This window comes from Curcuma longa, chromosome 3, assembly GCF_044706935.1.
Source record: "Curcuma longa cultivar G26 ecotype Majalengka, Jawa Barat chromosome 3, ITB_CL_G26_1.1, whole genome shotgun sequence".
Lineage (NCBI taxonomy): Eukaryota > Viridiplantae > Streptophyta > Magnoliopsida > Zingiberales > Zingiberaceae > Curcuma > Curcuma longa.
Genome location: NC_133863.1, coordinates 3,552,356 through 3,565,711, shown reverse-complemented (window position 1 = coordinate 3,565,711; position 13,356 = coordinate 3,552,356). Strand labels below are relative to the sequence as shown.

At 37.4% G+C, this 13,356-nt stretch overlaps 2 protein-coding genes and 2 non-coding genes across 4 annotated transcripts; all 4 read left to right on the top strand.

Moving 5' to 3' along the window:
• The first annotated feature begins 23 nt into the window (after positions 1-23).
• LOC141824213 (ADP-ribosylation factor GTPase-activating protein AGD7-like) lies at positions 24-6,139 on the top strand. The gene is made up of 3 exons (XM_074711455.1): positions 24-997; positions 1,982-2,071; positions 5,536-6,139. The coding sequence occupies exons 1-3, from the start codon at positions 182-184 to the stop codon at positions 6,010-6,012; spliced, it is 1,383 nt and encodes a 460-aa protein (XP_074567556.1). The 5' UTR covers positions 24-181; the 3' UTR covers positions 6,013-6,139.
• Positions 6,140-7,929: 1,790 nt separating this feature from the next.
• Positions 7,930-11,878, top strand: LOC141824260 (heat shock 70 kDa protein 4-like). The gene is made up of 2 exons (XM_074711514.1): positions 7,930-8,216; positions 9,933-11,878. The coding sequence occupies exons 1-2, from the start codon at positions 8,003-8,005 to the stop codon at positions 11,663-11,665; spliced, it is 1,947 nt and encodes a 648-aa protein (XP_074567615.1). The 5' UTR covers positions 7,930-8,002; the 3' UTR covers positions 11,666-11,878.
• On the top strand, positions 8,867-8,951 carry LOC141825780 (small nucleolar RNA U36a). Its single transcript, XR_012601535.1, has one exon. It is a non-coding gene; the product is annotated as a small nucleolar RNA U36a (small nucleolar RNA).
• On the top strand, positions 9,096-9,212 carry LOC141825815 (small nucleolar RNA Z278). The gene has a single exon (XR_012601565.1). It is a non-coding gene; the product is annotated as a small nucleolar RNA Z278 (small nucleolar RNA).
• Positions 11,879-13,356: the final 1,478 nt, after the last annotated feature.

Genomic DNA, 13,356 nt, shown 5'->3' with positions numbered 1-13,356 from the left:
AATTAAAACAAATTAACTCGCCAAACGGAGAAGGAAAGAACGAGAGGCGAAAGGGGGACGATTCAAGATCGCATCAACCACCTCCATTACCATAACTTGATCTACCATGATACCTAGGCATTTCGCGTTCTAGGATTTCCTTCTCTTCTCTCGATCCCGTCGGAATCGTATAGTTTGATCGATGGCTGACGCCTCCGCGACCCGCCGCCTGCGCGAGCTCCAGGCGCAGCCGGGGAACAGGACGTGCGTCGACTGCGCCCAGAAGAACCCGCAGTGGGCCTCCGTATCCTACGGCGTCTTCATGTGCCTCGAATGCTCCGGGAAGCACCGGGGCCTCGGCGTCCACATTAGCTTCGTCCGATCGGTCACGATGGACGCCTGGTCCGAGGTCCAGCTCAAGAAGATGGAGGCCGGAGGAAACGATCGCCTCAACGCTTTCCTCGCCCAGTACGGCGTTCCCAAAGAGACGGACATCGTCGTCAAGTATAACACCGGGGCCGCCGGCGTGTATCGCGAGCGGATCCAGGCCCTCGCAGATGGCCGATCATGGCGTGATCCTCCCGTCGTCAAGGAAACGCTTGGTTCGGGGGCGAAGAAACCTCCCTTGGCACCAGGCGCTAGCAAAGGTGGCTACTTGACGGGTGACGGTGGTTGGGATAGTTGGGACAGCGAGGAATTGACATCCTCGTCCGATATCCGGAGGAACCAATCGGTGGGTGATTTTAGGACGGGAAGAGGAGAGGAAAGAGGGGCGCAACCACCCTCGAGATCCAGGTCAACGGAGAACATCTATTCCAGAGGGCAATTGGAAGCATCAGCCGCCAACAAGGAGAGCTTTTTCGCGAGGAAGGTGTCTGAAAATGCTTCTCGTCTTGAGGGAATTCCTCCATCTCAAGGAGGAAAATATGTTGGTTTTGGTTCATCGCCACCACCTTCTGCTCCAAAGAATAACCCTCCTGGTGATCTTCTACAGGATACTGTTTCCATTGTTTCTCAGGTGAAGGAAACTTGATCCTGTCATAGATAATTAACTATTCATCATGCAGTTTGTTTCTCTTTTATATTTGAATGGGCAGTCAAATAAAATCATTATAGAGTTCCAAAATTCACGTACTTAACTAGAAAAACTTAATATCAGTAAATATAGCCTGTCCAGTCAACTACTAGTTTCTCGTGATAGAAATGGGATTCCTTTCCTATGTGCACATTTTACCTGAACCCTTGTTTAGTTGAGCTTTTTAGGCCCAACGTTGTTGGGATATTATTATCATGGTATCTCATACTTGGTAGCTACTGTCAACCTTAGATTTTGTGTGACATATGCTTTTGTTAAATGAGATAATCTTTGCCTTTTGATGGTAAATCAAATTTCAATCGATTTTTTTGGTTCCATAATGGCATATTATCATCATTGAGCCGGTAAGGAGCAACTATTTTGAATCGGCATAGTGGATCTTATCTCTCCATTAACTTATGCAATGTTATATCACTAGTGGCCCTTTTTTTTAATTCGCTTGTAATTTATGTTGATTGAAGTTTTCTTTAGTTGTCCTCTACTCTTTTAAGCATATCTACTAGACTTAACTTGCTAAGTGATAACATATCAATAGTATCTATAATAGTAATGTGAGAATCAACATAGCGCAATGTCTATGGGCAGCAGGATAAATGGTAGGCAATTCTGCATACATGTTTAGGTAAGAGGTTGGACAATAAGATACTTAAGATCCATGATTGGAGAACTTGTGGATTGTGGTATCAGCGAGAAACAATATGCTGTCCTCGAGAGCAAATTTGTAGCAATTACATACATCATGTTTATTTGGGCATAAGCCAACAAATGTATGAATGTGTTTTCTGATAAGTAGTTTTTTCTCTTGAGTTTTTTTGGAAATTATGAAGCCTATTTCATGATTGAATTTTATCATTGGCTCTTTGTTATTTGGTATGAAGATATGCCTTATTCTTGATTATTTAATAGGGTCTTGGTCGACTATCGCTTATGGCTACCTCTGCAGCACAGTCAGCAGCTAATGTAGTACAAGCAGGCACGAAGGATCTTGCATCCAAGGTACTCTTCATTTTTTTTTTATGTATGTTCTACTTGCTTAAGCTTTTTCATGCATATTTATGTTTAGTCATTTCCATTGTTTCTATATTTAGTGTTGGAAACAAGTTGGAGCTTTTCTACTAACTAAGTAGCACTCTGATGTGAATCCTTCATATATTACTTGCTCTTTAGCTTGATATATTTCTTTTGTGATAGAAGCGTAGAACACTATATTCGAGCCAACAAGAACTCAGCAATGATGAGAAAGAATACAAAAATTGGAGACTTTATTTTTTTTGTTTCAAGCTTGTTTCAATAATGCATGTTATGGGTGTTTGGTACTCAGATCCATTCCTTATGTTGAAGAAAATAATTTATTGATACTTGATTTACTTAACGATTTAAAGATGTAACCTCTTCATCTTAGGTTTCCTTTCAAACAGAATGTCAATGGGGTAAATATATATCATAATTGCCATTACAGAAAAAAGAGCTAATGATGCAGAAATATGATACCCCATATATATCCTTTTAAGCCTATAAGTTTCTCATAAATGTGATTAGTTTTAACCAATCTCATGTTCATATCATTTTTTTCTTTCTTTACTTCTTTATTATCTTTATATTTTATTACCTATTAATCATTTTTCCTTAGTATTCAATTGTCATTCAAAATATTAATAAATATACATGAAAGAATTAAAAAATAATATCGATAGCTAATTAAATTCACTCTATATCATATTCAAAGTTAAAGGACAACATTGTGGATTTTATAATGATTGACTATTCTAAGAGCGAAATTTGTTAATGACACATATACAAAATTTTAAATTTTAGGATGCTATATCTGTAAAATTAAATGGTGGTAAATACACGAAACAGTAGATTTGCAAGCATATGCCTGAAAATTTGCCATATTGAGCTGGATAAAGTTCAACAACATATACTATTTCTATTTAGTGGCATGTTAACAAAGAAAGCCACTGAGTCTAAAAACAACCATTTGGTCCCAACTATTTGGGCTAGCCATATGGATCATACCAGTAAGATTTTGCCATTAGAATTTCCGACCTAAGATTTGTATGAACCGAATCTTCAGTTACAAGTAAGCATAATGTTCATGAATTTTTGGCATATGCCTGTGATGGTTATTAAGATCTAGTTAAAATGTCTTATTTTACTCTATGCTTGCGGTTGACATTGATGGTATTAGAAGATCAAACAAGTTTGTTTAATCATTCAATTCTTGTTGTTTTTGTCTCCTATTACCTTGGTTGCTAAGTCTATTTCAATGTTCATGCATATATTACTATGATATAGGCCTATTAATGGTGTCGACAAGAAGAAAATAAATAAGTGGCAGAATAGGAAGTTCAACAAAGCACTTGTCAAGGAGAATGAGAGAGACATAAGATTCACTATTTGTTGTCCCTACCAACCGTGTTTTAAAGGCATTAGGCACAACTAGTTGGTAAGATGTTGTAGGGCCTACTCTAAGGCGCAAATCTGCTTAAGAGAAATGCACCCAATTTTACAATTTGAAATAACTATAATAAAAGTTACACTGATTAACTCTTAAAATCATATATCAAAGATCAAACCATTCTAAAAGAAATTCAGACACAATGTAACAGTACTACAATACTAAAAATTCTATATCAAAAAGTACCCTTTTAAAATTTTTTTTAATGATGACTATCTTTTTTTAATATCATAATTGCACATAAAATATCATGTGATAAAGGTTTTATATATGGCTTGGTGGAACAATAATGTTTTGATGCTGACTAATGTACTGATCAAAAGGAAGAGGAAAAAGAAGAGGTGGATGACCAAAAGGAAGAAGAGGAGGAAGAGGATGAGAAAGACAAGAAGAGAAATACAGTTATTTGTAGTTTAGTGTTTTGTTTGTTCACTAGAGAAACTTGATATTGACAGTTGTAGTTCATTAAAGACTTCCTCAAGGCTTCCATTGTTCCATGAGGTCATTATATGTTGGATCACCTTCGACTTGGTGTTCAATGTTTCAGAGGGGTGGCAGTGGTTCTCCATGGAATGGCTTATCTTGCTCAGTATTTGGTGAGATTAATGAAATTTAAATTCGTGCATATTATACTAGTACTTGAGAATATTAGTATCATTATGACCACAATGAGGAGATAGTCAAAATAATTTATAATCTTTTTCTATTGGTCAGTATATCATGATTATCTTTCAATGAAAGCACGTCTAATTCACAAGGGTATCATAATAGATGCTTAGTGCATCCTCTGTTTTGCGAGATTGGAGGACCTGGAACACCTATTAGAAGGTGGGGGTCTTACGAGCAACTGTCATCGTATTTTGTTTAATCCTTCAACTTCTCAAATTGCTCCTTTATATGTTTCGTTGGGCTTGATGATGGAGCCGTCTTTGACATTGCCAAGATACTTCCAACCTGTTTAATCCCGATATAAGGATTTATTTCACTTTTCAGCACCAACTAAGATAAACTCAACCAGATTCATTAGCAACTTCATCATCTTTGAAATCAAGCAACTAAGCTCATATGGGATGTTATCTAAATTTTCATCATCTTTGAAATCAACAACTAAGCTCATATGGTGTGTTATCTAAATTTTCATCATCTTTGAAATCAACAACTAAGCTCATATGGGTATGTTATGAAACTTTCTTAGTGGAAGTTCACAATAAGGAGGAGTCTTTTCCTATAGGATTCCAAATATCATGAAAGGCATAAGTGGGAGACCTAGTTTCACATGTAAACGTCCATTTTACTTTTCCTGAAATAATATGCTCTGCAATATGTAAAAGTTCATTGCACTACTTTTTTTAATTCTCTTTTCTTGGAAAGCATGACATAATGTATGCTTTTCTTGCAGTGATGTTTCCTGCAGTGATGTTTCCTGCTACATTCTAATTATAATCCTAAGAATCGTTACTTTTTTGTTAACATTTAATGTCTCTTTAACAAGTTTTTTGATGACACTTGCTCAATGTTCACATGACCAGATGCTGTTAGAAAGTTAAAATCATCTTAAACAATTACAGCAGAGCAGCATGCATCTGATCTAAGAAAACAAATATAACCTAAAGGTTTACCAAAGTAATGCATTCCATGTAGACTGCATGAAAATACTTGTTTCTAAATTTGTTTTGAGAAATCCTTAATTGCATTAGTCATATTATAAATATATACATATTCCACGTCTTGAATTTCTTAATAACAATGAATTTTGTAATACGTTAGCAAAAAAACAGATATTCAGGGACCTAGACAAGCATCCTAGTCCCATCTACATTTGGATCTTTGTTTTGATATTAACCTCAAGGATCTGGAAGCCAAGGCATTGGTGTAGACTTCTATATCTCCTGACTATTTCTTCCCTCTTTGTAGTGTGTAGACTTCTACTGGAATTCTTTCTTCACTTAATTTGATTAGCATCCCAGTTAAATGCTTCATTTTCACATTCTTAATACAGGTAGCTGAGGGAGGTTACGATCATAAAGTCAATGAAACAATGAATGTGGTGGCCACAAAAACCACCGAAATTAGGCAGAAGACATGGGGGATAGTGAGGGGTGTGATGGCGTTGACATCCCAAAAGGTTGAAGAATACTCTAAAGAAGGCATCAATTGGAAGGGGGATGATTGGCCATGGAAGGAGAGAGAGACTGTTGGTAGTAATCAAGAGTCTGGACAGGTTAGCAGGTACCAGAATACTTCTGAAGATAATGCAAGCAGACATAACAATTCCACCAGTTCCTGGGATGATTGGGATGACAACGAAAAGAAGGAAGAGCATGGAAAGGAGAAAAAGAGCAATGAAGGCTGGGCTGGCTGGGATGATGACAAAGACGACGATAGCTATGAAAGTTACAATCACAGCTCATCTAATAACACTACAAGTCAGGGCACAAAATCTGGTTCTGGATGGTTCGAAGGTGGCTTCCACTGATGCCAGTTTCTACACCTTCATTTAGCATCAAAAATGAATGTTGGTTAATGCAGGTTTGTATTTTTGATTACTTGGGTACATCCCAGTAGTCGCATCCAAGAAGGATCATCTACATTTTTTTTCCCTATATTTTTGCAAGTATAGTAATTCATTGTGTCCACTATTAACGAATTTGTTTTCCGACGCTTTTCCGGCACCTTAATTGTTAGATAATTTGTACTTCATGCACTAATTTTGTATGTTTTTGCGTCGACGAGGGGAAAAATAATAGGTACTATTAATTATAAGCCATGTTCGAAACCATAACTATGATATGTTCTGTCGTTTGCTGATAGAACAACTTGTGGAAACGTTTTCTAGCATCTCATCCAAAATATTCCTCAACATTTTTATTTTGTTGTTAAAATTTTATTTATTTATTTATTTTTAAGCACCAGAATGCCTCCATAGTTTAATATGTATTTTTTTAAAACTCAATATTTTTATTTCACCCTTAAAATGTTTCTTTAGTTACTATTTTCATTCTAGTTTACTATTAAAAACTTCTTAGAGACAAGATATTTGAAAAAAAAATTGGGGAAAATGCCACGCTATATTTTGATATTAATAAACTTTTACAAGGCTGAAAATTTTAAAATTATTCTAAATTTTATCTTCACAGTAGAAAAATTTTCTTGGGCCCCTTATCTTAAATTGTCAACGATTTTAATGTAGCTTTTTGTTTTTCCCCAAACAAATCCCTTTATAGACTGACTTTGAATGGTAAAGAAGAGAATATGTAGTTGGATTAAGGCTCAATTTGTCTCCTTCCATTAGGCTAACTTTTCAAAATCATAAAGTGTATGGTAGGCAAAAAATCAAGAAAAAGCAAAATTGGTTTCAAGCTGATGCTATCGCTACTCTGAGGGGTATTCCAAAGATGTTCGTTCTTAAATGTTTGTAATGGCGACAAGCCAAAAGAATAGTTAAAATCAGTAAATACTACAACGATGGAATTGCAAGGCTGAAGGATATCCACCATGTCAGAAACGTAGCAGAAGCTACGGGTTTGTGTTCCCAGAGCTTGCGCAGTTAATGGAAATCAGTATTCAATCAAGGACAATTAAGAAACTGAATTGCCTGAGCGATGAAGTTCTAGCAATTCGAATTTCTGAAGAGAACAAACAAAAAGATTATCAGAATTATTTAAAGGGTTTTCTAGGGCGATATCATGCAAAGTTATCAATTTTCGAATAAGTCAAAAATTGGCAACAAGTTTTTGAACAATCATATAGGCTTAAACACATAATTGCAACGCTCCACAGATGCAAAGTTATCAATTTTCGAATTCGTTTATCTTTTGGAAAACAAAAACACTGTTGTTGCATTCTGGAATTTATTTCCTACCAGTTGGCAAGTTATATATTTTACCTGTAAATCAAAGGGCAATCCGTCCTATATGAGTCTCGGAGTTATTTGTTTAATAGTTAGAATTATATTTAATAATTTTGATCAAAATTACTAAATAATTTTAAATGTCTGCAAGCCTAAAAAGGGGGAAAAAGTTGATTCCTTTCTTTTGTTTGTATTCTCCGCCGAAGCAGAGGGAGAGGAGGAAGAGCTGGCTTGTTTTTTGATGAGGAGAGAGAATCCAGTCGTGTTGTCACGGCGGAGAGCCTGTGGTGGAAATCGCGTATGAATGTCTTTATGCGCCGCGCTGCATCCGCTCGAGCCTTCACACTTTATGCGCCGCGCTGCAACGAGTCTTCACACCTAGAACAACGATAGCAGTTCGCACTCTTCCCGCTTAATGAGAAATAAATCTCGGCCGTTCATATCAGATCGGGCGGTTTACACTATGCCAATGGAACATTCTAGAACCTGAAATCTCTATATAAACACTCCCATATTCCGCGTTCCTCCGCAAGAACTCCCAAACCCTAGCGGCCGAAGTTATTGATCTTTTGCCTCTGAGTCTACATTTCTCAGCGTCTGTTTGATTTCCAGGGATATGGCTGGAAAGGGAGAAGGGGCGGCTATCGGGATTGATCTCGGTACCACCTATTCGTGCGTGGGTGTATGGCAGCATGATCGTGTCGAGATCATCGCCAATGACCAGGGTAATCGGACTACCCCATCTTATGTTGCATTTACCGACACCGAGCGCCTCATCGGAGACGCCGCCAAGAACCAAGTCGCCATGAACCCGATCAACACCGTCTTCGGTGAGTCTGAGCTATTGATCTATTTACACGCTTCTTATATGTGTTATTTGCTTCTGTATGTTGCGTTACGTTGGGAGAATGTACTTATTAATTATCAGCGGTATCAAAGATCTATCTTTACGATGTAGATCTGGATTATTTTGATGTTTTCTAAATCCGGGTTAATATGATCTGATCTCTACGTTGTTATGTTTGTGCGAGATCTATGTAGACTTTGAGACTGTCTCTGTTTGGGTCGGACATTTCTATCCAGAAAATGGAATTTAATGAAAATATTTAGTATTGTATTTGTTTTGGTAGCATTCACAATTATTCACATTCCCTTGCGTCTGCTCGCGCAAATCACCGCTGGCCACGGAGGTGCTCTCCGACCATGTTGTGCTGCCTCTCCCTGTCCGATGGAAGCAGGGTCTGGTTGATGCTGGCGTTCTAACGACTGTGGTTATCAACTGAAACATGTGCTATTTTTCCAATCTCACTTTACGCAATCTTGCATCTCTTCACATTCTTTACAATTTCTTGCTCTAAATCATGGATGCACAGATCTGTCTGGTGAGGTTACCGTTGGGGTTGGTTTTGCTTGGCTAATATCCCTTTAAGACTTCTCGTCACATTTTAATTAACGGAATGGACCTTCTTTGATTTGATTTGGGCGATGATTATATCTTGCCCGCGCTTCTGAAACTAATCATGAAGCATATGGGAAAACATGCTTGAATTTCTTAATATGAGCCTGCTGGGCTTCATCAATTGCAGCGATGACGTACTTTACAGTTTTGATTATCTAGAGATGATGATTGATGGAAGTATTTAACGTCTTAACATTTTATATTTACGTGTTGTCCTCTGTTTTTAGAATTTGTTTCATTGTCTCTGCTTGTTAATGGTGTTTTGCCCATCGTTTTGAGGTGTAGACGGCTCCAAGTCCCTGCTCTTGCAGGGAGAACCTACTTGGCGCTACTATGATCAGATGTGATATTTGGACTTTTCTGATGCAAAACTTATCTTTATCCATAAGATTCTAACTTTTTTTATTTACTATTTCTTGCATGTTATTTCAATTGAAAAATTGCTAGAAAAAGCAAATAAAACTTTCTTTATTTTTCCCGCTTACAAACTATTCTCATGCCTAGTATATGAATCAATCATCTGGAACTTATGAATTCACAAATTAGATGCTGCTCTCTCTTTCACTTGGGGATTTGGATCAAACACTAAATTTGCTTAAGGAAATAAAAGTTTTTGACATAAAAGTGTTGTTTGGAATTTTTTATTAACAAATATCAATTTGCATTTTAAAGTCCTTATGCTTGAATGGTGATTCCATTTGGACCTGCAATGTGTTCATACCGGTTTTGTTGTGTCGTTCTATTAATTTTTCATTTACTTGCTTACAGTTGTAATTCTTTAACATTGTTGTTTTAGCTATTAATGCTGTTCTTACCAAGAATTGTCAAATTTTTTATTCTATTTGTTAGTACTTGTACCTGTCTGATGGCATTTGTTTTTATATATCTGCATTCTTAGGGTTCTCTGAAGTTTTTAACTTTGATACTTTCATGAAGGTTTAGTTTTTATATCATGTAATTACAATTCTAAAGTACTTGGTAAAATGAATCTCTTATTTGTTATTTTATTTTGTTGTATGCCTTTTCTCTACAGTGTTTTTAAGTTTATGAACTGTTATGTATATATTCATCTTTATACTCTCAACAGATGCCAAGCGATTAATTGGAAGGCGCTTCAGTGATGCTTCAGTTCAAAGCGACATCAAGCACTGGCCTTTTAAGGTTGTTGCTGGTCCAGGTGACAAACCCATGATTGTTGTCAATTACAAGGGGGAGGAAAAGCAGTTTGCAGCTGAAGAGATCTCTTCTATGGTTTTGATCAAGATGAAAGAAATTGCTGAAGCATACCTTGGATCTGTTGTTAAAAATGCTGTTGTCACTGTGCCTGCTTACTTTAATGACTCACAGCGCCAGGCAACAAAAGATGCTGGTGTCATTTCTGGTCTTAATGTGATGAGGATTATCAACGAGCCTACTGCTGCTGCTATTGCTTATGGTCTCGACAAGAAAGCAAGCAGTGTTGGTGAGAAGAATGTCCTTATCTTTGATCTTGGTGGTGGCACTTTTGATGTTTCTCTATTGACAATTGAAGAGGGTATCTTCGAGGTTAAGGCTACTGCTGGTGATACCCATCTTGGCGGTGAGGATTTTGACAACCGCATGGTCAACCATTTTGTCCAAGAGTTTAAGAGAAAGCACAAAAAAGATATCAGTGGAAACCCGAGGGCGCTGAGGAGGCTGAGAACCGCATGTGAGAGGGCAAAGAGGACACTTTCCTCCACTGCACAAACCACCATTGAGATCGATTCCTTGTACGAGGGCATTGACTTCTACTCTACAATTACTCGAGCCCGGTTTGAGGAGCTTAACATGGATCTCTTTAGGAAGTGCATGGAACCTGTTGAGAAATGTTTGAGAGATGCGAAGATGGACAAGAGCACCATCCATGATGTGGTTCTTGTTGGTGGATCCACCAGAATTCCTAAGGTGCAGCAGTTGTTGCAGGACTTTTTCAACGGGAAAGAGCTGTGCAAGAGTATAAATCCTGATGAGGCAGTTGCTTATGGTGCTGCCGTTCAAGCTGCTATCCTTAGTGGGGAGGGTAATGAAAAGGTTCAGGACCTTCTTCTTTTGGATGTTACTCCTCTTTCCCTTGGTCTGGAGACAGCTGGAGGTGTCATGACTGTCTTAATCCCAAGGAACACCACCATTCCTACAAAGAAAGAGCAAGTCTTTTCCACCTACTCAGACAACCAACCTGGTGTCCTAATTCAAGTGTACGAGGGTGAGAGGGCCAGGACCAGAGACAACAATCTACTTGGAAAATTTGAACTGTCAGGAATTCCACCTGCTCCTCGAGGTGTTCCCCAGATCACAGTTTGCTTTGATATTGATGCCAATGGTATACTGAATGTGTCAGCTGAGGACAAAACTACTGGGCAGAAGAACAAAATCACCATCACTAACGACAAGGGTAGGCTCAGCAAGGAGGAGATTGAGAAGATGGTACAGGAAGCTGAAAAGTACAAGTCGGAGGACGAGGAGCACAAGAAAAAGGTGGAGGCCAAGAATGCCCTGGAGAACTATGCCTACAACATGAGAAATACCATCAAGGATGAGAAGATTGCATCGAAGTTGGCTGATGCGGACAAGAAGAAGATTGAAGATGCGATTGAGCAAGCTATCCAGTGGCTCGAAGGCAACCAACTTGCTGAAGCTGATGAGTTTGACGACAAGCTGAAGGAGCTGGAGGGCATTTGCAATCCGATTATTGCTAAGATGTACCAGGGAGCTGGTGCCGACGTGCCTGGGGGAATGGATGATGACGTACCATTTGGTGGTGCAAGTGGTGCAGGGCCCAAGATTGAGGAGGTGGATTAAGCACCAGTCCACGCGCTCTTTTCTACTCTTTTCTAGAACGATTGTTGCATCGCTAGTGTTCGTCTTCCTTGTCTACGTAACTTGCTGCTATTTTTGACTCATCATGACCTCGATGTGGGTCATGCCCGTTGTTTTCTGAACTATAGTTTTGCGTCTAATTTCCGTTAGCTTGACATGGTAGGAATAATTATAATTTTGATCCATGTTTGTCAAGTCAGTTTTGTTGGTGTGCAATCGCTCAATTGGATAAAATGTGTGAACTTGTGATTTTGGCCCAAGCAGAGTGACCATGTTCAGCAGCAGCCTTTCCCCCCTGAGCACTAGCTGTTTCTTAATCCAATGCAGAGTATTTAGGTCCATGTGTTGGTAGCGAGTGACCATCCTAGTTCCCTCTTCCAAAGCAGATGCAGTCTTCGAGTATGATCCAAGTGGGTTATGTGAAACAATGAGTAACATCTTATACCACTATGTTAAAATTGATTTAGATTTTTTTGAGACAAACTTTGGTAGAAGTATTGCAATTTTTTTTTTATCTTAAGTTGATTAACATAATTCTTGCAACAGGCATTATTGTCTCAAAAAAATGTAAAATAATCAAAGAGGAAGAAGAGTTTGTCTTCAATAAAATATCCTAATGTGTTTCTTGAGAAAAATAACTAATATATATAATATAATTTTATGAATAATTTAATTTCTTCGTTTGTCATAATAATGTATATTCTGACAAGTAGAATTGATTTGTCATAATTATTTTGAATATATATATATATATATATATATATAAGAGAAATAAAGCTTCTCAATTAATAATCAAATATTATATTAAATAATTAATTTACGTATTTTCAAATTTCATGGCTATAATTAAATATTATATTAATGTATAAAAACATTGTACAAGGAGTTGTAATTTTATAAAAGTTTAAATTTTGTAGTAAAATTTTAATAACTATCAATTTTAATCTGCATAATAAAAAATAATATCTTATTGTTTTTGTAAAATATAAAATCTATAATAATTTTTATAAGAGAATAAAAAGTACTAATCTGAATTTTTAAATAAATTTGAATAAAAATAAACCCAATTATGTGCTATATTATATCATCTCAGCCTTTCTTTTGTTTTTGTTTTTCTTTCAGAGTGTGTATGATTCGAATGATCTCTCCCTATGAGGCATGGCTCTGGAATCCCTTTGTCCTACATTGTCTACCGATAGAAGTTTAGGCAAAAAGAACCAAAGCACATAAAAGAACTGCTTCTTGCATAAAGAGCTACTTATTAGCTTTTGACACTGGGAAACGGACATTGCCTGCTTAATTTTTTTTATCAATTATTTTCTTTTACCTAGACTATTTCTTCCGTAAAAGATGGAATCCACCACCCAGCAGTCTCATACGGTCGATCTTACGATCATTTGTGAGGGAGTAAATCGAGAAACTGCAATAGGTCACGAACCCTTGTCTTTTTTTGTAACTCTGCTCCGTCGTAATTAAAATCCACCACCCAACAGTCTCATACAGTGGATTTTACGATCATTTGTGAGGGAGTAAATCGAGAAATTACAATTGATCACAAACCCTTGTCTTTTTTTGTAACTCTGCTCCGTCATAATCAACTCAGCTATGTCCCGAAAACACATAAACTATTTCTAGTTCCTGGTTCTGAGGCCTTCCACACGCTAGGGTATAGG

Bases quoted from the DNA above. Each gene is read 5' to 3' on its own strand.
- LOC141824260 (XM_074711514.1), top strand. From the start codon at position 8,003: ATGGCTGGAAAGGGAGAAGGGGCGGCTATCGGGATTGATCTCGGTACC. The intron at 8,217-9,932 runs GTGAGTCTGAGC...TACTCTCAACAG, and splicing joins CCCGATCAACACCGTCTTCG to ATGCCAAGCGATTAATTGGA.
- LOC141824213 (XM_074711455.1), top strand. From the start codon at position 182: ATGGCTGACGCCTCCGCGACCCGCCGCCTGCGCGAGCTCCAGGCGCAG. The intron at 998-1,981 runs GTGAAGGAAACT...ATTATTTAATAG, and splicing joins CTGTTTCCATTGTTTCTCAG to GGTCTTGGTCGACTATCGCT. The intron at 2,072-5,535 runs GTACTCTTCATT...TTCTTAATACAG, and splicing joins CGAAGGATCTTGCATCCAAG to GTAGCTGAGGGAGGTTACGA.